This window comes from Colossoma macropomum, unplaced genomic scaffold (genome assembly GCF_904425465.1).
Source record: "Colossoma macropomum unplaced genomic scaffold, Colossoma_macropomum, whole genome shotgun sequence".
NCBI classification, from domain to species: Eukaryota; Metazoa; Chordata; class Actinopteri; order Characiformes; family Serrasalmidae; genus Colossoma; species Colossoma macropomum.
Window position 1 is genome coordinate 15942391 of NW_023494795.1, and position 23683 is coordinate 15966073.

General features: G+C 37.8%; 1 protein-coding gene across 1 annotated transcript; it reads right to left on the bottom strand.

The window, feature by feature from the left end:
• Positions 1-5833: 5833 nt before the first annotated feature.
• si:ch73-74h11.1 (desmoglein-2) lies at positions 5834-19749 on the bottom strand. The gene is made up of 14 exons (XM_036581631.1): positions 19646-19749; positions 16464-16571; positions 15271-15429; positions 13435-13573; positions 13022-13191; positions 12739-12873; positions 11442-11627; positions 10664-11346; positions 10113-10255; positions 9218-9439; positions 8832-9071; positions 8610-8728; positions 6739-7038; positions 5834-6626 (listed from the first exon to the last, which is right to left on the bottom strand). The coding sequence occupies exons 1-14, from the start codon at positions 19700-19702 to the stop codon at positions 5856-5858; spliced, it is 3432 nt and encodes a 1143-aa protein (XP_036437524.1). The 5' UTR covers positions 19703-19749; the 3' UTR covers positions 5834-5855.
• Between the last annotated feature and the right edge of the window lie 3934 nt (positions 19750-23683).

Genomic DNA, 23683 nt, shown 5'->3' on the forward strand with positions numbered 1-23683 from the left:
GTATAAATACAATACTTAGAATAACAGATAGTTAACATTTCTTGTCAATAAATCCCATAAGAGTTTGATTCATCAGAGAAGGTATTTTGTGTGTCGGATTTATTTCGGTTTCAAAATTTCATTTTGAAATTAAATCAAAATTTAAAATTTAAATTAAATTAAAATAATTTTTTCTATATTTTATGTGGCTAACTTTCTACATTTCTACAAATTTATGAATTATTAATTTCTACATGCAATATTTGAAGCTACACCATGAGTTCCAAATGGTGTAACTAAATGGATAACTTAAAATCTTTTATAGGCCTTTATGACCCGGTATTTTATTAGAAAGAACTGATTTTGTTTCTATCAAACCTTTGTTCCTGAATAAGAACAGTTACATCTCATTAACATATAACAAAACAGATGTGCTAATAGATCTCTAAAGTCATTCTGTAGTTGTTGTCATAGCAACTCCAGGTCTATGCCAGATTTCTCTATGTCAAAAATGAGCTCCATTGTACATAAAAAGGTTCCAAACCTGAAACGCTGTCTTTCATGCATTTTTCCATTAAATGTCACCAGATCCTCTGAATTATGAGGTCGTTACAGAGTCAAAAAATGAATATTGCAACATCCATGCTGGCTACCACTCTGGTGCACTGAAATGACTTCGAATGAAAGTAAGCCTACTATTAAAGTTCAGCACTACTAACCCCTTAAAATCACAGGTTTATTAGATACTAAGGCTTAAGACTACAGGGACTTCAGTGCAAACTGCCTGAGCTATTCTTAGATTATAAAATGTAAAATTGTATAATAAAACTTTGAGCTCACCAGCGGGCCCTGAAGATTCGAGGGGTTAAGTTATATAATAAAAACAGCTACTGCTAATGTACTCTACTACTGCCAAAGCAGCTTAACTAGTACACTTGATGAAGTTTGCTGGTTTGTTTGGGGTATTTTTGTGTACTTGCCTGTCTAATGAAGTCAATCTTGCTGGTATGCTGATGAGCAGCAATGTAAGTTACTATGCTTGTCGCCAGCAAAACCAGCATATCGCTGTTGTTGGAAGAAAACCTCGTATCTCCAAAATGGTAATTGAGAAGGAAAAAACCTTCTTTACTTTTAATGTGTCAATGGGACCAGACTTTGGGGGGTCATTTCTTCATTCTTTTCTACATTCTTCATGAAATTTACACACAATATAAAGAGCAACATGCATTTTCAAATTATGTCAAAAACCGAAAAACAACAAAAGTGGACAGTTTTTCTTCCGACAGCAACAATATAATGTATTTTGGTGCTAAATCAGCACCAGACCAGTACTAGACTAGCATAAACCAGCACAAACCAGCATAGAAATTATGATGGTTTGTGCTTTTGACTAGCAGGAAATTCAGTGCACAGCAGTGTTAGCCCATGTGTAGCAAAAATAATATTTTGCCTTCTTGACAACTCATAATTCAGAGGATCCAGTGACATTCAAAGGGAAAAAGAAACATGGGAAATGGTTTAGAATGCAATTTCTGAAAATCCCATTCATATTTCCCATTAAGAAATCCAGAGTTTCTAATATGGGCAAAACCCAACTACAGAAAAATGACATAACTTCATTAGTATATGTCAAAAGAAAACAAAAGAAAACAAATGATAAAGAAAATGATATGCACAAGAACAGAAGTAAATACTGCAGCTGTTGAGGTGGAACAGTCCATGCTTCTTTCATGTCGCTGCTGACCGAGCAAAACCTCATATCTCTAAAGTACTAATTTTAAAGGAGAAGGAAAAACATTGTGTACTGACACACCAAATGCCTACTGGGGATGCAGTCTCACACAAGCCTCTTCCCTGCCAGGACTTTCAGCAGCTTTCCCAGGATTCAGCAGCCCAGGAATGTGTCAGTATGCCTAACACATTAACGTCTGAGAGCCTGCCAGACAAACACTGCCATCAGCACTGAACTAGAACAACCCAGCTGACAGCGCAATTCACTGGCAAAATACTACAGCGGGGAAAGGCCAGACTTTTTTTGAAAGGCAAACATATGCTGACAGAGCAAGTTCGATCTTGATAAGAAAGTAATCACACATTTCAGTGGTACATTTTCACATGATTTTTTATTTACATATCACCTACCATAGCAAGATGTTTAAATGATAGTGTTTACAGTGTTATACAAAGGTCAGAGGCACCCCTTTCTTTCATTTAATCATTCAGACAACACGGCCTTTAGGTACACATTACTTATGGTTTAGAGTTAAAAAAGCAGGAAACATATTTAACAGAAAATTACATGAAAGCCTCCAACACTAAGTGTAATATTAAATCTCTCCATATATTTGTCTACTCTTTACTTTTATGCACCCTACTGTCACGTTGATCCTTCTGTTCTTCCAATCTTAAAGCCAGTGAGTCCTCCCAACAAAAGCTGTTCCCAAAAGTGTCACTGACATTGTTACCCTTCAAGAGACACTGACATTCACACAAGCCACTACCCAAACACACATTAGCTGCCCTGCAGATTTTCTGTTCATGTGCATCTAAAATGAAATATTTCAGAGAAGATTAGATATAAGATAATGCACTTCTGTAAGGAAGGGGAAAGTCAAAGAAAATAAGTGAAAAAACGGAATTCTCCAAAAGACAAAATGGGACTCCTTACAACTGTCAAGACCTGGTAGACCACCAACACTGTCACCATCAGATAAGCAGAACTTAAAGCTTTCATCTTTGAGAAAGAGGAGAAAATCAAACTCCACTTTTACTTCAGATCTGAAAAAATCTACTTGTGTTTCTGTCCTCAAACACTAAAGGTTTAAAAAGATGTTTGGCTGTGAAAAAGCCTTTACTGAGAAAAGTAAGCTGAAGCAATGAAAGCCTCTTTGAACCATCTACAACCTTCAGTCAAGCATGGTGGACCTAAACATCATTAAATATGTTAGTTTTTATGCGGTTTGTGAGAAGCAAAAAAGCAAGCGACTAAGACTGAACTTTGGAGGTGTGGAAGTCTCATGAAAAGAACCAAAGCTGCAATAAAGGTAAAGGGTGGACGCTCTGAACACTAACAATTATATCAGATTTAGTTGGTGAAGCTTCTGTGGGATTTTACATATAGTCACTGTCATGTCAAAGCTATGTATGTCCATTTTTTTATTTTTCTACATCATTTGAGCACACCAGCTGCCCTTAACACTGTGTGAACATTTTATTATGAACAAATCAATAGAAATGATCCAGTATTACTTGTAATAAAATCTCATTAACATACATTAAAAGTTAAGAACGTTTTACCTTCTCCTGTAAAGTTACCTTTTTTAGACACATGCTTTTGTTAGCACAGCGACAATGTTTTTTTTTTTTTTCCTGACAGTAGAAAATGAATAACTTAATGGCAGTCCTGACTGGGAATTAAATAAATTATAGATGGTCTGAGAACAGTATATCTGATTTGAACCAACAAAAAACCTGTGCAAAGTATATAAAGACCTAAAATACTACTTTTCTACATTTCAGCCTTTTTTTTTTGTTTTGAATTTTGTAATATGTGTGACACTGTCCTTTGATAGGGAGGAGTTTTGCTGTACTGGGTAATGGTTGCAACTGATTTTGAGGAAACTGGTTGCATGCAAATAAACAATTGTGAGTTATTTATTTAATGATTTATTTTTATTTATGCTTTTAAAGATGTTTTTTCACTCTACCAAATAAAACCAATCTGAATGTAACACAGCAGAGACATAATTTGGATGATATCATATTAGATTTCAGTAAAAGCATGTGACAGCCATTAACAAGCAAGAAAAGAAAAAGACAGCAAAGAGAACATCGTATGACATAACTAAAACATTATAATGCTGTAAATCCCTTTCAATCCCATTATCTTCAGAAAACATCGGCCTCTCTGTCTGTTCCCTCAAGTGCTCACCCTAACAGTTCTGCCTTTGTTTGTACATTCTTATATACCTCCATCATGTTGGGTTCACCCCCCAGAGTGGTTATCAGAAAAAAGCACATCAAAAAACCCTCCAGTGGTGAATCAGTATCAATGCTGGCTTACAACACTTAACATGCACTTTTCTTTGTGATATAACAGAGAACAGAAAAGATCAATATCAACATTTCATTTTACCAGTAATGCATGTTGCAAGTTGCATGTTATACATATAGTGCGAGTTTTATTTCCTAAGAACATTTCAATGCACAACACAGAATATACATACACCCTGTTGTATTTTTATTCTTTTTAAAAGCCAATGTTTCTTTCAGGTGGTGGTGGGAAGACCACAATACCTCACAGGTGTCCCAGATTTCACCATGATAAACAGAATAGGTTGTGGACCAATTAAGAAAGGAATATACATGTTTACACTATTAATTCTGTGTTAATGAAAACCATAGTAACATCCCTTTAAATGGACATCTTAAAAATACCTGCACCAAATGGTTTCTCCAAAAGCTATTATTTGCCCACTTGCACCAAGTACAATCTGCCAATAGGCCTGTGCACTAGAAATCTCTTCTAAGTAAGCTCCCAAAGGAAAATGTCATCCACCTGCAAGCACCTGCATATTTATTGAATATTCAATGTCTATTTAGCTTCATAAACAGTTTTCAAAACATGAGCCAAACCTACAGGCTTTGAGCAATTGCTGCTCATTAGTATCACCTGCTGGACCTCCTTAACTTTGTTGTGTTGCACCATTATGATATTCTGAGCTCATGTTGAATTCTGGAAGAATTCAGTTTAGAACCATTTTCTAAAGCATAGTCCAATGTCCAGACTAACATACTATGATGGTAGCAGCACCAAAAAGTTCTAGAGCAGTCAAGAGTTTAATTATCACCTTGTATTTTGCTCAGGCACTTTCACTGGATCAGCCCTAAACATAACACTTGGGGTATCATTGCACAGACCCTGCATACTATATAGAATGAGGTTCAGTACCCTCAAGCAACCACATAAGGGTCCAAAATCACAACCGATCTGTGCAGCAATGACAATTTGTCGTAGCTAGTTCTGAGGTAGCCTTGAACTGGTGATACAATCAATGTCACTAGATATATAAAACCCCTGCCATAGAATCAGGCCTCCGTTTTAAGCAATATTCTTTATTTCTAGCAAATCACAGCCACAAAGGGCATGAACAAAAATGAAGACATGGATTTTAGTGATTAGGGATTCCTGTGGTATGCTGAGCCATGTGTTTGCCATTATCTGTTTGCAGACTTAAACAATGACACTGGAAGTCCTTTATTATGTCTATCAAATGAATCTGACATACCTAAAAGACTGACTCAAATTCACTTCATAATATATACCATCACTAAGAAATGTATTTGCTGTGCTAAATGCTTGATGCAGGACCTTATTTGAAAAATATATTATATCACTATCATGATTACATGCTTAATAATGGTGGTTCCTGGCTTGGATGTATGGTTCTACAAAAAGCCTTAAATCTGTATAAAAACTGTACATTATATGGAACTTCTTTAAACATTAAAAAATTTGTTTACACTTGCACATCTCAATGGTTCTTTGAAGAACCATTGATTTGAAAAGTTACTATGCAAAAGTGGTTCTTTTTGGACATTGCTCCAAAGAACACTTTTTAAGCAGATACCACTATATTCAATTCCAGTATAAAGTTTTACAGTAACTGGGCATCCATGTGGAACTCAAGGCGTTTGGTACTGAGACAAGTCCCAAGTTGAACATAGAAGCCATATAGCTGTGTTTTGGAGATTAGCATGTAGTTAACAAGTCGCTGGGGTACTGGCTCAAGACCATTCTACCTGACAACACTGCTACTCTTAAAACCATGTATACCTGAGTTTATGTCTGTACTTGTATCTGAGCACTCCTTATGTTACTTTGATTCTTCATCAGGTCCATTCTCTGGTTTCCCTAGATGAAGGCCTGGAAGAAGAGAACCCTGCACTTGTCTGCCTTGCCCTCCCTGTACTAATATAGTGGGAAAAGTTAAGCTGCCTGCACTGGTGGGATTTGGACTGCCTAACATTATATTTCCCTGTAGCATAGAAGCTCCATCAATCAGGTACATTCCTTGTTGTCCTAGAGTATCCTGGGCTATATTACCTCCCTGGAGAATCAGCCCATCAGCTCCTGCTGCCCCATTTATTAGATACGTACCATCTGTAGATCTCTCAGCAAGAATCACAGTGCTTGGTACTTGATGTTCTACCAAATAGTACAGAGGCTGCTGCTGCACAAGCAGTGTCTGACTAGTATTCATCATGGAAGCGTCACTTGATTGGTTGATCGTCTTGGTAACATTGGTAACCATGCTTTGCTCTGGTGGTGGAGGCTGTGGTGGAGGTGGAACAGATTCCATGACGTGAACTGTACTGGTGGTGACAGAGCTCTCGCTTTTGATGGTGGTATCCACTGACTGGACAATTTGTTCAACCTTGGGTGGTGGTAGACTAGGATTGGGGGGACGGCAAATCTCTGCCAAACTCATGAATTTAAATCCCAAATCGTTGAGAAACTCTAGGTCATTGTCCGACTCAAGGACACTGCAGCAGCCCACGGAGCCAGCGTCAGAGCCTTTGCCTTCATAGTCGTACACCAGCAGACTGTCGTTCACGGGAGCATTCTCAGGTGCACAGCTTGCTTTCTGCAATGTAAAGTAAGAAACGGTGTTTAAAGGTTGTGCACGATTACATAAATACATAATTATGTAAAGATACACATTAAGAAAATGCACATTGCTGTCGTTGATTTCCTACCAGAGAGAAGTAGTCATAAAGATAGTAATCCGGCAATGATAGCCCTTCGTATACGTCATGCATCTTGTGCTTGAACGATGCAGAGTATAGAGTGCCCCCATAATTCTCAGCTGAGAAGGTGTTGTGTTGGTATCCAGACATGCTGTCAGTCTCCAGAACCCCTACATTTAGATCCCGACTGAACAGTGCACTGCCACAGGCCTGTGAACTGAGCACCATGGAGGCCTTGCTGGCAGCATTACCAGCCAAAGCCATAGCACTTTGTTCTGTCATAATTGGAGCGCTGAGGAGAGGCATCTCCTGCAAACACATGAGCGCAGAGCATGTGATACTTATTCTATGTGTATCAACACTGTATAAATATTGCTATTGACTTACTTATTCTGTGTTAATCACTGAGAAAGGACTGATGGCTATGAGTACACAGTCCTAAATGTATTCAATGACATATTCAGAATATATTTGGAAATAATTGTCTTAATAAGATAAATCTTACTTAACGCATTCTCTTCCTCCTGTTACTGGTTAACATATTTCAAGAAAAGTCTTTTGAATAGATTTCCAAAGTTCTCTGCACCCACAACCTCCATGAATAAGCTACAGTACAACTCTGATGCTAAGCTTATCATCTGAGAACATGTCTACTAGTAAGGGGACTGTTCAGTTGGATCGCCCCTCTAAAAAGCTTAGAAATTCTATTATATTATATATCCAAAAGTTTGTAGGCACCTGCTCATACAGCATTTCTTCTGAAATCAAGAGTATTAATAGGCTGTTTGCCCCCCTTTACTATCATAACAACCTCTTTTTTTAAGGGAAAGCAGGTATGGATGATTAGCTCTAAATCACAAATTCCATTCCAACTCATCATAAAGGTATTGCATGTAGCTTTATCACTCCAGAGAACACAGTTCAGCTACTCCACAGCCCACACTTGGCGCTGGACATGGTGACCTTAAACTCATGTGTGGCTGCTCCAAAGCATTTCATTTATTGACAGTGCTTTTCAATAGGGACAATACAAGCTGTACATCCTGTTGCAAGCTTCTCAATACTTTTGGACAAACAGCATAAACAACTGGTTCATCATATCGATTTATCAGTCTACTCAGGCTTTAGCAGCGACTTCAGGGTTTGTAAGGAAGCTGTTTATTGAGTTCCTCTTTAGATGTCATCTAACAAGCATGTTTGCTACAAACTGTGCTTTTTTTATTTTTTAAATTTAATACACAAGCCTTTAAGGGTTTATGTTTTTCAATTTAATGGGTAGATATTCTTAAAGTAATCTCCTAAAAATGGAATGATATTTTGTCATTTCAGAAAGGTTTCTGTGGGTAGCCTTTTTTGTCCATTAGAGGGCACTAGCTGCTCTTTAGTGCATTTAAAAGCAGAGTGAAGGGAATGACTCAGTCTCTGAGCCAGGGTTTTTTGACTATTAATAACAACAACAACGACCACAAGAACAAATCTATTGTTCATGCAGAGTCAATGAACTTCTTGAACCAATTCAAAAGAGTCAAAAGTGTGGGATGTGAGAGATCCAGGCTGCTCCTAATGAGGTAAACCTTTTCTTTTGGGAATTTCCCGACCCAGTCACAATAACATACAAAGTATGTTTAGTATGAATGCTCCTGTAAACCCTTTGGGGGGCGAGGCAAAGCTTAGAAGAACATATCTAGTAGAGGAACACAGTCTTTATAGACCACACTCCTGAAATCGCTTTGAGGTAGCTCAACAAGCCACTGTTTAATATGAGAAAAAAGTAGTTTACCTGTTATTTCGCATGCACTGCTGTTCTCAGAAACTATCTACACATTCATTTTGGAATTCTTAGGCTACGTCATGAAAGCATGTGTTATAGTAGAAAATACCTTGTCCTCCCCCTTGCCTTCAGTGTGGTATGAGATAAGGTATTGTGTAGCATCGAAGGGCACCTCCATAAATTTACTCGATGACCCACACTGGCAGAACATCAGGATTAAGGGAACCACTGAAAGCACACCAAAGAGACAGAACATGCTTTCAGTAACATAGATACGTCTTCAGAGATCCACATATGCCAAATATGTAAGTATGCAAGCGTTTTAACTCACTCATGAGCAGAGCTAAACCCACTATGAGTGGTCCGATGGCTGGAAGCCCCACGCTGGCTGAGGAGCCATGTTGTCGGGCTGTTTTGGGACCGCAGGTGCCACCTTTATCACAGGTGCACACCTCCACTTGAAGTTTCTGCTTGTCCTCACAGCCCAAACCCTGCACATCAAAGATCTCCACAGTCAGCTCATAAAAGCCCGGCCACAGCATCTCCTTGGTATGGAAGCTCACCGTTGTTCCTTGGAGTGAGTAGATACATGTGCACATGGTCAAATACAACTCTTAGTGTGCGTGTATGTGTAACGCTACTTAGTGTTTAGAATTCTCAATATGCATAGAAACATGGATATTTAGATATAAAAGTTTATAAAGGTTGACTATTTACCATTTACAGGAACCATTTCCCACTCTCCATGAGTCTCCTCCTCTATCAGCACGAATTTATAAGGGTCTCCATTTGGATAGACATCCTCATCAAATGCAGTCACATTTACAAATTTAGCATCAGAACACATGCTCTCGTAGTTGCTGGTCAGTCTCGGACAGTGGTCATTTGAATCTTGCACCTTTATGGCTATTGTCCCAGTAGCTGTCTTGGGTGGCACGTCTAAAAAAGAAATCCTGTTATATTTCAGAATCAGGGACAATGTTATATTCAAATGATTTACCAAATTTGTATTAGGGTCATTCTCACAAAACAGTCTCAAACCATGTCTATAAATATTTGAGTGTCATAATCATCAGACCGTCATAATCAGTTAAGATTTTTTACAGGCATTTTTACACTAATTGTCATTCTTGAAATCTGTCACTACATCTGTTTCTCATTATCAACATTCACATTCCTCTTTTTTCTTTTTTATTTATAAAGAGGAGTTTGTATTACTCTTAAATGATGAATTTTCTATTTTTTATCTTTGCAAACTCTAAGAAAGTAAACCAAATAAAAATCTCAGTGGCCATCAGTGGGTTGCAATAATGGGATAAAATTACAAAATACTATATGTTTAGATATCAGCTTTAAAATACTTAGTCTGTGAACAGTTTACAGATTACAAAAGAAAAGTTGAGAAAGCAAAAAACTTTATTTGAACTTTTATCTTTAAATCTTAAATGTGTTTTGTTAATGAGAATTTGGTCACCTAAATTGGAAAATGATCCCAAAATCAATTTAAATTCATTCAGGTTTAGTTTATTTAATTATTGTTTGTTTATGCAACAAAAATATACTGGTTCAGTGTATTTTCTGAGAGAAAATGTGCTTTGGTAACATGGCTTGCCTTGGGTCATGCAGAGGATCTTTGCATAGTAGGTTCCATTGACTAGAGACTTTGACTCTCGATCTGGTATCTTTACAAGTTTGATTTCTGAAGTCTCCTCATCAATGGCCAGCCAGTTGTCTGGGTCATGTCCTTTAGCATACCTGCATTGATAAATACACTTTGATTCACCCACAGAAACTTTTGCTGAACAAAATTCTGAGTGGACACTGCATTCAGAACTTTTCTATGCTTAAACCAGGCAGGCAGTGTCTATTATTAAGTTGGCTTGACAAAGTTACAGTTTGTTCTATTATTCTAAAAAAAAATGTACACTGTTTACACAGGTTGCAACCACCTGGGACACCATAGCAAAGTCATGGCAGTGTCTTATCAACCGCATGGGAGACCATAGCAATTGCCTAGTAACGCCATAGCAACTACCTGGGAGACCATAGCAACAGCCTAGCAACACCTTATCATCCACTTGGGATTTCAGTATGATTTCAAGGGCTTTTATGTGTCATAAGTTTTATATTTGTTTAAAAAATATTTGATTTATCTGAACTTACCTGACATTTTCAACAACTTCTCCGGTATCACCATCCAAAGCAGGAAAGGAACCAATCACCATGGGAACGTGTAAGTCATTTGGGTCCTCTGACACAGGAAAGTCTTTTACTAATGGTGCAAAGCCTGGGCCATCAGGTAAGTTGTTTACAGCGATTTTGATTGGGTAGCTCTTTCCTCCTGGAGACGGCTTTTTGTCTGGTTTAGTTCCTGGTTTAGTCCCTGGTTTGGAGTCTGGTTTAGTCCCTGGTTTGGTGCCAGGCTTGGTATCAGGTTTAATGCCAGAATTGGGACCTGGTTTGGTGCCAGGTTTCACTCCTGGTTTAACTCCAGGTTTAACTCCTGCACCAGCACCTGCTTCTACCCCAACATCTACATCTGCATCTACATCTACTCCTACATCCACCCCAACATCCAAACCTACTCCAACCCCTACTCCCACTCCTGCACCTGCACCTGCACCTGCACCTACACCTACACCAACCCCTACCCCGACTCCTGCTCCAGCACCAGCCCCAGCTCCAGCCCCAGCCCCAGCCCCAGCTCCTGCTCCGGCTCCAGGTCCTTCAGGGCCGTCCAAGTCGATGCTCAGACCCAAGGCTAATGCAGTTCCATTTATAAAAGGAGCTACGTTTGAAATGATCAGGTCGAGATCCAGTGCCTTGACCTTTTCATAATCCACAGGCTACATGCAGTGGGGGAACAAAAGACATGAGGGCACAAGAGTGAAGCAATTGAATTGAAACTGAAGCTAACTTATAATGAACTGAGCACACATACCTTCACCAGCTTTAAAATGCCCTCATTGGTTTCAGGATCTGTCTCTATAGTGAAGAGTTCATCTTCATTACCCTTCACAATTTCAAAGTGGGCCAGCCAGTTATCAGTGTTCTCCAAGTCTTTATCCAGAGCTTTGATTCTCATCACAACCACATCAACTGCATCCTCGTCAATATTACCAGAGTACTAACACAGGACATAGAGAGAAAATAGTCAGAAATAGTTCAAATAAGACATTTATGTAGTAAACATTAAATATAAGATTAATATAAGTTAAATATAACATGTATAGATTTTTCATCCAATGACACTCATGATACAGTAGTAAATACAGCATTGTGCAAAACAATCTGAGACCACCCTTATTTAATTTATAGTGAAAATCTGCAAATTATTCAGATATTTCTGAGGAGATATAAGATATAAGATTATCCATGTGCATAAAGATAAGGAAAGTCAAAGCAAAGTTACGTAAAATGTAAAAAATGTAATGTAAAAAAACAAGTGTGTCCAAAAATTAACTGCAAAATAAAAAAGGTTAAAAACTGGGAATCCTAATGACCATGCAAGACCTGGTAGACCACCAAAACTGTCACTATCAGATAAACAATAAATCAAGATTTCATGTTTAAGAGAGAGGAGAAACTTCACACTTGCTTCAGATCTGACAAATTCACAGGTGTTTTAATCTATCATTTTTACTATGAGAGGACAACTCAACTCAATGAGTCTGAAAGGATGTGTAGCTCTCGAGGACCTTTACTGAGAAAACAAAATGGACAAAAGAAAAAATCAAACAAAGAAGCTGCATGTGTTTTCAGAACAATGGACTGGCCGCCCCAGAGCCCAGCCCTCAACATCACTGAATGTTTTTGAAATTACTTGGTTTGTGAGATCGAAAGTGCAACCAACTTCTAAGACTGAACTTTGGAGGTGTGGAATAATATCCCTGCAGATTTCTTTGAAAAACTTAAAGCAGGTCTCCCAAAAAGAATGTAAGCTATAATGAAGGGGGATGTAATTTTCTGTTAAATATACATTGACAATGAAAAATCAACAACTTGTACTTGATGATCATTTTCACTGGAAATTAAATAAATGAAGGGGGGTCTCTGACTTTTGCGCAGTGCTGTATCTTATGAAGTGGTTTTACAAAAATGTAGAAATAAAGAAGCGGTTAAACTGATGACCTGAGTGGGCAATGAATCTTTTTCATTCTTTAAAGATAATTCTTGAAAATTTGATTGTGATCATGAAGTAGATTTCATATCTAAAAAATAAGTAAAGACTTTGTTACCTCGTCTTTTTCAAGAGTGGGAACGTTGTCATTGATGTCCAAAACCTTAATCTCCACTGTACCGGTTCCCACGTTGCCGCCTGGAGCTCCATCCATATCCACACCCTGCACTACTAAAGTGTAGGAGTCGAGTGTCTGTGAGAATGAGCAAATGTTAAAGATCTCGTGGCACTTCACTTCAGTTTGCTGTGCATATCTATCACTGACTGTGAGGAAGTAATGCTTTGAACTTTCTACTAATGATCAACACAACAATATTTCACTCTATTTCAACACTATTTACCTCTCTGTCCAGGGTGTGCTCTTTCACATAGATATCTCCAGTGTCTCTGTCGATGGAGAACATGGGACCAGCTCCCTGTGGGGTTTGCTTCACTATACTGTATGCAATCTTTGCATTGATTGTTCCCTGCTCATCAGCATCCTCAGCGCTTATCCTCATGACAGGAGTTCCTGCAGTTTTATTGGAAAAAGAACGTACTCAGATATCCAACAGAGGTCAGTGTGGCCACATGTTTGAAGTAAAGACTACCTACTGATTTAAAGACACACATTTATTAGAGATTAAAGTAGAACAGGATGAAGAGGGCTAACAAAGTATGCAGAGATAAATAAAGATATCATCTGTCCTGGTAAAGTAGATGGCATGGGTCAATATGCTAGGTAGGGGTTAAGGTAAGGATTAATATTACATACCTATTTTGCTACATTCTGTCACAGATCCTTTGAATAGCTTGAACTTCGGTGGATTATCGTTCTGATCTTCGACCTGTATTTTAAGCTGTATGTCTGCTTCTGCCAAACTGCCATCTCTGTACCTGGCTATCCCAGTCAGCTGTGTGGAAATATACCCAATTAGTCAAATTTATAAACAATGGGCTCCACGGTTATGCTTAAGATGACAATTTCTACCACAGTTATGTTGGAAATGCATGTAATAAACCATGCTAACTGACCCATCACTAAACCTCACCCCTAAATACTGCTTGTCCAATCCTAGCTAATGAAGTGCAGGCAGCTCTGACCATCTTTCAGAATTTTCAGAATATTCAGCCACGTCATGCATGGGATAACTGACTTTTCTTTAAAATAGAGTTTGGAGGGAAGACTGACATTTTCATATTTCTGAAATCTGGGACACAAGAGGGGGTGTAGGTTCTGGATCAAACAGTGTGAAAAACTGCATTACCAATTAAACATGTCAAATTTCACACAGGATATGTATGACTGCTCCAAGACATGTGGCTACATTAGCTAGCTCACAAATCTGCTTAGTTAAGAAAGTGATCCATTTTAACCCACTAAATTTAGAATAAAATCTAGCTAAAACAAATAATGATGGTAAATAAATATGAGGTAGAAAAGCCCAGACACATTCTAACAGGCAAAACAGTCAGGCTTAGCATTTCATGTTTTCTAGATAGTATACAAGAGGAGGTATACATACTAAATGATGTGGTTATAAAACATATTCATACATCTTTATAATACATGTCATCTCCATGGACCACTTTAGCTTCTCTCATTATCCTTTTTAGCACTATTAGGCTGCTAGGAGTAACATAACAATGTTATGCATATAGCCTTGAAATGCATACTTGAGACCTTTGTATTTACTCCTTTGTACAAACCTAAAATGTTGGGTTAACTTAAATTAATGCTAATAAAAACAGAATGCAGTGATTAGTAAATTGACCTGTATTAAATTGGAAACAGTGAAAAACATCATATGCCTGCAACACTTTCTAAAAGAGCTGGGACAGGAGCGTGTTTACCACTGTGTTACATCACCTTTCCTTTTAATAGCACTCCACTTTATCTTGCTTTAAAGAGTTTTTGGCCATTCTTCTGTTATACAAGTCTTCAGCTGCTCAACAACATGGGGCCTACTTTGTCTTATTTTAATTTATAGTTTATAATAATGTACCACATGTTTTCAATAGGACACAAGACTGGACTGCAGGCAGTTCACTTCTTGCTCATAAAGAACTAGGCCTTTCCTGGAGGCTCCTTTCATATGCAAGCATGATTGTATCATGTGTTTAGGACATTTTTTTAACATTTCACACCATTCCTACGCTTAAATTGCTCCTGTCCCAACCTTTTTTTGTTTCAGGGATGAATTCATATTGATCATGTATTTACAAAAACACTGAAGAATGAAGTAAAACATTAAATATCTTGTCTTTTTACTATTTTTGTTTAAATATAGGTCAAATCAGTGCATTTCACACACTACCCCAACTTTCTTTTAAACTGAGGTTTGTAAAATGTTGCCTGTATTCTTTAAAAGACTAAGAATTTAATGGGGGTAAATCTTCACCCCTAGTCGCTGAAAACTCTGTAGGTGACATGTCAGGCTCAAAACTACATCAGACCTAGCAACAGTAACTAAAGGGTGGGACTTAGCGAACGGTCAGTTGTGATGCACCTGGGTTTGACTTCTTAAAACCTTCAAAAACAGTTTTAAATGTTGTGTTGTGGAATATTTGAAAAACAAAACTGATTTACAGACTAATGTATCAAACCCACATTGTACTGTGATATTTCCTCTCTGTCCAGTATGCCTGTGATTCTGACAAACCCATTTTTGGGGTTGACAACAAAAAGGTTAAACGGCTCCTTGTCAGCACCATGTCCTGTCAGGCTGTACTCCACCAGCTTGCCTTCAAGATCTCTATCAGACCGGATCTGGAAAAAACAGTTAGTAACTGTTAAGACAATACTGAGATTCACAGCAGCTGGGCTAACAGCCTGATTTGTAATTTCTCATAAATGTAGTTTTCTAATGTGTATTTAAATGTTAAACACAAGCCATAGGCAATACACATAGATTAGCAAACCACATGTTATAGGTTAGGCAATTAGGAACTCATTAGTGAGTGATTCAACAGAGGATAGGCACTGTGCACATCGACACTCGGCAGCCCCACTCTGTGAATTTGCATAGTCTACCACTTCATAGCTAAGCTGTTGTTGCTCAAAGGTGCTTCCATTTCACAATAATAGCACTTACAGTCAACAGGGGCAGATCTAGCAGGACGGACATTTCACAAACTAACCTGTGGTGAAGGTGGTATCCTATAACAGTGCCGTGTTTAAAGTCACTGAGCTTTGTGCATATAGTGTATGTTTTATTAGTCACAAGGAACGAAGCTTTTACCAAAATATTTTTACCAAAACATTTTTACAAAATATTTAAAAAGTGGAACTATAAATATCAGGACAGGCTAGTTTGTGTAAATAGAGTTAATATGGGTATCAGTATTTAGAATCGCTGATTCTCAAGGATCAAGTATCGTATTGGAAGGGAAAAGGTGGTATCAGTGCATCCCTGTCAAAAATGTATGGTTTTTCTCAGTCACACTGGTTCAAGCTTTGGACTTACAATGTTAACGTATTATTGTTATTATATAATTATATTATAATTATATCATCTCATGGTAAAGTGTATGACTTTCAAGCCTTAAATGTAGACCATCCTCTAATTTATTGCACACAAGAAAGCGACATGTTCAGCTTTGAAAACCTGTCGGTCCAGTTCTCCTCTGATGTTTCAACACTATTTCTCCCAGGCCGAGTCTGACTCTGCTTATAAAATGGTTTTGTGCTTGACTTTATTACCTCTACATGAGAAAACATGTCTCTTTGGTTTGTGTCCTGGTAGCTTCAACAAGATGAAACAAGGTAAAAATAGGTCTTGAATTTAAATAATGTAGTCTTACTTTGGCAATGTATGGCTTCTTTGTGTAGTCAAAATTCTCAGCAAGTTTTGTCGGTGGGAGAATCCACTCACGCTTCTTTCGCCTGGACCCATCTGCAGTTTTTGTTGCCTTAAACATGAAGGAAATTCATAAGGGACATGAATACAGGCGTCACCAGTTCAAGTCACACAGATACATAAATATTGTGGCAGCCTGGGGGCAGAACTGCCATCATGCTGGTGCTTGTTTTTGCACTTTTCCCATCATGAGACTCATTGGAGAGAGCTGTGTTCTGAAAAAGACTGAGCTACAAAGATAGCACTTCAGCCAATTATGTCAAAGGTAGCTGGTTTTAAGATCCCTTTTTGAATTATAGTGGCTTTTTGCCAGCAGTTACCAATTATACTATTTATACACTAGATGTCAAAAGTTTGTAGACATCTGCTCATTCAAAGTTTCCTCTGAAAGTAAAGGATATAGAATTAGAGATTTTGTCCCTTCTTTGTTGCAGCAACAGCCTTTACTCTTCTGGAAAGGCTTTGCACTAGATTTTGGAATATTGCTGTAAGTGTTTGATTGCATTCAGCCACAAGAGCATTAGTGAGGTCAGCTGCTGATGTTGGATGATTAGTTCTGGATCACAAATATCACTCCAACTCATCCCCAAGGTATTCAATGGTGCTCTATCACTTCAGAGAACACAGTTCAACTGCTCCACAGCCCAATGCTGTGGGTCTTTATACCCCTCTAGCTGATGCTTGGCATTAGGCATGATGACTGGAAGTCATCATATGTATAATGTATAATGCATATTAAGTTGTGTGTGAGCAGTTGAACAGTTGTGCCAGCAATGGTTGCACCTTAATGGGGAATTCCACCAATTTTTCAAAATTTCAGCATAATAAAAATAAAGTCAGTAAGATGTAAACAGTCATTCAGAGTGACTTGGGTGGCTTGAAAGCATCTAATTCCGCTAAAAGCTATCACCCAGAAATGAATGGCTATGAATATGCTGACCGATGTCTAAGAGATTATTTACAATAGTTTTGAGAAGTTTTTTGGCAAATTATTTTTTTCTTTAAGTACAAGTTACGCAGAGAGGTACCTATAAGGCGCTGCAAGGCAAAACAGCCCCCAAAGAAACCTTATTTTTTAGGATTTACCACAATTTTACCATTCTCAACATTACACATAAATGATATAATGTAGGTTCACGGAATATTTTGCATAGTAAATAAAATAAATAAAATAAAATAATTTTGTGTTGTAGATGTCATGACCCCTGGTTCCTATCACCACCATTGTGAAGAGATTAGAATTGGTACATTTCTTTACAGTGAACCATTTCATATCAAACCACTTTGAATCACTTCACATTTCAATAATTCAATTATGTTGAATTTTTGGAATCTTTTTATTCTAAAACCCAACAGAGACCACTTCCAGAATTCTCCTTAATTTCCTTTACAAATAGAAGAAATAGCAATGCTATGCTATGATTATTACTGCCTTTATTAGAGAAATAAGCATGTGTTTCCATTATACATCAGCTGTTTAAATATTTTAAAAACTTGCTTTTGTTTAGGTTGAACATTTATAGTTGGTTCAGAAGGTAGCACATTCTCAGTGCTACATTTATTTCTGAAGTACCGAAGCAGTGTGACCTACTGCAAAGTGTGTACATTATACAGTACAAGGAATTTTAAAATGAACTTAAAATAAAGAAATAAAGTGAGAGAGGCGGGTCTGTTTGTAACTGGCAGATTTATTAGCTGCCATGACAGCATGTCTATAGTATTTGCCCATGAGCATGAACACACCCCACAACCTACACCTCGTAACAAAATGTGGATCCTACATATATATCCATATTTTATGATCATGAGGTGTAGGTTGTAGGGTGTGTTCTTGCTTATGGGTAAATACTATCGACATGCTATCGGCTGTATCTGAGAACTGTTAAAAAGTGGAAGGGATCAAATAAAATTTTGTCCTAAATATTAACTACTAAGACAGTTGTCATATTACACTCTTAGTAAAAAGAGTTCTATATAACACCGATAAAGGGTTCTTTCATTAGTAACAATAGTTGAACCTGTTTTGATGTTATATAGAACCCTTTCCAAAAAAAACCATCTACAGCAAACTCTCCATCTATCTGAAGAACTCTTTCATGATGCAAAGAACCCTTTAATCAAGCAAAGGGCTCATGGTTCTACATAGAACCATTTTCTTTATGAAAGAACCATTGAAAAAAAAAACATGTAGTCACCCAACACAAAACACAGGTGATGCAAAGTTGACTTATTTGATTAGAAAATGTAAGGGAATGAGTGAGTTCTCACTGAAAGTTCATGTCTGAGCATGCAATGTGAAGAATGTGAATCTTCAGTTTAAATTTTCTTATGAAACAACTGCTCCTTTGGGTCACAGTTCAGGTTTGAAGCTGTCATGTGATTATTAACCGGGTGCCTCAGGCCCTTTTCCACAGTGCAATAGATGTTTCTTTCTGCTAATAATTAAGATAACAAAAAAAGTTGTCATTTGTATAGTCAAGACGGTAAATGAAGACATTGACATTACATTGGCATTACCATGACACCTGAACCCCATAGGTGAAGAGTAGATCAAGTAAAGGAATGCTTTAAAAAAAACTGTGAAGCACTGCAAGAATGTGAATGCAGTTGGAAAGACATCAACCAGGTGTGCATCATAAAAAAAGTGCTACAATTAGATCAGCGCATTCTTATTCTGTACTGCATTCTGAAAAGGAAGAGTTTCTGCTTTGCTCACAAAGTATTCTTCCTGCATAGATACAAAATTGTCAGTCTTAAAATACAGGTTCTAAACAGCTTCCAAACAGCTGGCTTGGATGTATAGTTCTGACAAACAAAAACTGGTAAAGAACCTTTACATTTTGACTTATTTGACTTAGATCCTTAAATAGACCCTTCACACTAATGACCCATTTACAAAAATGGTTCTTTAATGAACCATCCATTGAACCAAAAGTGCTTCTTTTGTGGCCCTGCTCCAAAGAACCCTTTTAGCACTGTTATTTTTAAGAGTGCAGATCAATATTCTGACATATTTCATGAGATCTGAGTAAAATAACCACCATCACCAAAGTTATGAAATTAGGCCTACAGTACCTACAAGTCACTATGTTACTGTATAACATTACACAGACTAATGCTACTCACCACAGTCATGCACAACAGCAGGAGCAGACACAATCTTCCCAGCCCAAGAAAAGCCATGATCACCCACTAATCCCCTCACTGCTCCTCTCCTCTGCCTCTGTTCTTCCCTTTTTGCTGAACTGAAGAGCTTATGTGTCTATAAGTAAGTGGGGTGCTGACCACCTAGTGGTCAGGTCTCTGTACTATCACTCTTACTCTATGCACACCTACAGGTACTGAGAATGTGTAGCTTTTTTCTATAGGTTCCCCTTGCCACTCCCCTCTATACTGCTCTCCCTATACCATTCCTTCCTCATCTCTGTCTATTTTTTTGTCTTTTATTACATTTTCCATGTTACCCTGTCATTCTCACTGCATATGTGTTCAATGAACTGAGTTTTTGTATCTGTAGTAGGCATATCTTGTTGTATCAGCTAGCTGCTAAACTTGATTACCTTCCATAAAAAAGTAATCCAAAATGAGGTGAATTCATAGTTTATAACTTCTAGTTCATGCAATAGTCATAATGCAACACTCTTAGGAATAAATGTGCCAAAAAATGGCTCTCTGTAGAGATGCCACAGATCTGTGGTTCCCACCACTGGTCCCTGAGGCCCCAGGCCACGCTCATTTTAATGTTTCCTTATGGATATCAGACCTGATCCAACCAATCAGCTCATCAGCAAGCCCTTCCTGGGTTGGAGTAGCTGTGTTCAGGCTGGGAAAACACTGAAGTGCGCATGACAAGGCTTTTCCAAGACCAAGCTCGAAACTGACAAAGATGAACTATTTTTTTACCTAAGAAGGTTTTCAAAGTTGGGGTTCTCAAAGAAATATTTTTGTGAATGAGCTGTGTGAGTGTGAAGACATTTTCAAAGTTAAAAATACCCCAATGTGATGTAAAAGTTGTATACAAATGAAAGTTTTTTTCTTGAACTGTACGTCCAAGCGAAGAACCATTTAAGAACCTACACTTTCAAAAGACATACAGAAGATGGGACTCCTAACAACAGATCTGGTAGACCACCAAAACTGTCACTCTCAGATAAACCTCACTTAAAGCTTTCATCTTTAACAGGAAAAATCCTGGCGTTTCTGTTCATCCTTCCACTGTGAGAAGACAACTCAACACTATGGGTCTGAAAGGATGCGTAGCTCAAGACCTCAACATCATTGATTGTTTGGGATTACTTTAATCGTAAGAAGCAGAAAATACGACCAACTTCTAAGAATGAACTTTGGAGGTGTGGAACAACTTTCCTGCATATTTCTTAAAAAAACTGAAGGCAAGTCCACCAAAAAGATGGAAGCTGTAAATAAAGGCAAAGAGTGGACACACTAAACACTGTAGCGTCCGCCACACGTTTTGCGTTGGACTTTAGATGCATGGTATGCAAAGCTGCACTGCACACCTCACCCTCCCCCCCTGTAAAGGAGACAGTCGTTGCTGTTGTTGTTTAAATGTGGTATGTGTTGTGTTATTTTGTATTGGGCTTGAGTGAGATAGCTCGGGGTTAGTGCATCTACCACAAGGTGAAAACCTATGGCTAGAAGTGACCTGCCTGCTTCCTGGTTCTGTTTGTATATGCCTTTTCTGCTTGTGTAAATAAAAGAGCATTTCTCATGGCAGAAAAAATGACCTCTCCTGTGTCTCCTTTTACATCAATGCCACAATACTGAAAAATATACATATTCATATATTTATTTTTTGAGGCATTTCTGTTAAATATATGTTTTCTTCTTTTTTCTGAGAAGTTTCTGCAAAATGAGAAACTTTCATTTAATGTCCGTTATAACTGGAAATGAAATAAATGAAAGGAAATCTCTGGCTTTCGCACAGCTCTGCAAATGGTGCTCTAAGCATAATTAAAAAACACTTTACACTAGAACTGCATATAAAGTTTGCAACATTTCATGGTTTAAAAAGAAACAGCGTCAGGCCTCGCAGAGCTGAAGGTCACCTTTTGAAAAACTCCTGTTTATTTGTGCCATTTCAGTAGAGACTTGTGTTGAGGACTGGAGAAGACTACCTTGGTGAACAGTGGTGGAACAAGTTCTGAAACCCTTTACTTCAGTTAAACAGAGGCGCCACATATAAAAGTAAACATGCTGATCTGTGGCCCAATATAATACAATCCGATTGTAAATTTTACAGTTTACTTGTCCTGAAGGAACTCAAATAAAGTGTTTTTTGATAACTAAACACAGAGTCACCTAAGTAATGCACACATATACCAAACACATTGGTAAAAGCAAAAATCAAACGCTGTTGTCGGAAGAAAACTTTATCTCCAAAATGGTAACTTTACAGGAGAAGAAAAAAACATACAACTTTACTTTTAATGTAAGTCAATGGAACCAGACTTTGTTCCAAGTCTTTTTGTGCAGTTTCATTTGGAATATTCATCATTAAATTTACAGACAAAGGGTAACAGTTTTTTTTTAAATTAGGTCAAAAACTGAAAAACATAACTAAATGGAGATACAAGGTTTTCTTCCGACAACAGCTATAATCACGTTTAAAAAATCCTCTTTGAAATTGGATCATAAGTAAGTAGGATTTCAAGGAGTAGAAATATCTGCCTGTCACCTGTCACATGGTTATGCATCGTACATGCAAATCAGCTTGTTGAAAAAGAATGCGAAATGCAGGTAAAAGGTGGTGTTCTAACCACACATTAGGTAAAGGACAGAGTGCTGAAGGCACACTTTGCCACTCTGATAACAATTTAGTGCTGCTCTATGTACATTTGTTTGTGTTTTTCTATTCAGATTTTTAAACTACTATGATCTTATTTACAGGAATACAGTATTTACATAGATTAAATATTACAATTCTTGCTAATTCTCAGCATAACTCAAAAATTCTAGCCAGTACATGACACAGCTTTGAACAGTTGAACACACATAAAATCATATTAATTTTCATTAAAACACCAAAAAGTTTACTCATTGCAGAAAACGTGTTTTATTAGTGACAAGAAAGGCATTGTCTGTCATAAAGGCTGCTTTTACTAAAGTTGACATTGTCACGCATCGATTTTTTCTGATACCATTTTTTTCTGGCAATGCTTATGATTGTTGCTTGTGGAATGTGGATTATAAAAAGTCAACTATAACTATACGCACTTGGAAACTTGTAGAACAGACCTACTTGTCAGACCTACTAGGCCTACAGACCTACTTGTCAGGCCTACTAGGCCTGTCAAACACAAAGAGAAAACATAAGCATGCTTTAAAGAAACCCTCTTTGATGTGGGATCATCAGTATGTTATGGAATGTGAAGAATCCATCTTTCACCTGTCACGTGATTTCAGCGAATGCAAATCAGCTTGTTGAAAAACAATGTAAATGCAAGGAGGGACTGGCTGTCTAACCACACTTTAACTTACTTCACCTAAGGGCCACAGAAAATGTTCACTTTTGTGTAATCAGCCAGGTTGGTTTTGTTGTCTATTAAAACATCTTGGAGTGCAGACTTTTAATTTAGGGGTAATTTACATCCCAGTTAGGTAAGCAATGAAGGAATTATCTGCAAATTTTAGTGTACAATTTCTATTTTTTTTAATGTAATATATATATATATATATATATATATATATATATACACACACTTATCAGACATAACATTATGACCACCTCCTTGTTTCTGTGCTCATTGTCCATTTTATCAGCTCCACTTAATATATAGGTGCACTTTGTAGTTCTACAGTTACAGACTGTAGTCCATCTGTTTCTCTTCATACTTTGTTAGCCCCCTTTTACCCTGTTCCTCAGTGGTCAGGACCCCCATGGACCCTCACAGAGCAGGTACTGTTTGGGTGGTGGATCATTCTCAGTACTGCAGTAACACTGATGTGGTGGTGGTGTGTTAGTGTGTGTTGTGCTGGTACAAGTGGATCAGACACAGCAGTGCTGCTGGAGTTTTTAAACACTGTGTCCACTCACTGTCCACTCTGTTAGACACTCCTATCTTGTCAGTCCACCTTCTAGATGTAAAGTCAGAGACGATAGTTTATCTGCTGCTGCACAGCTTGTGTTGGTCATCCTCTAGTCCT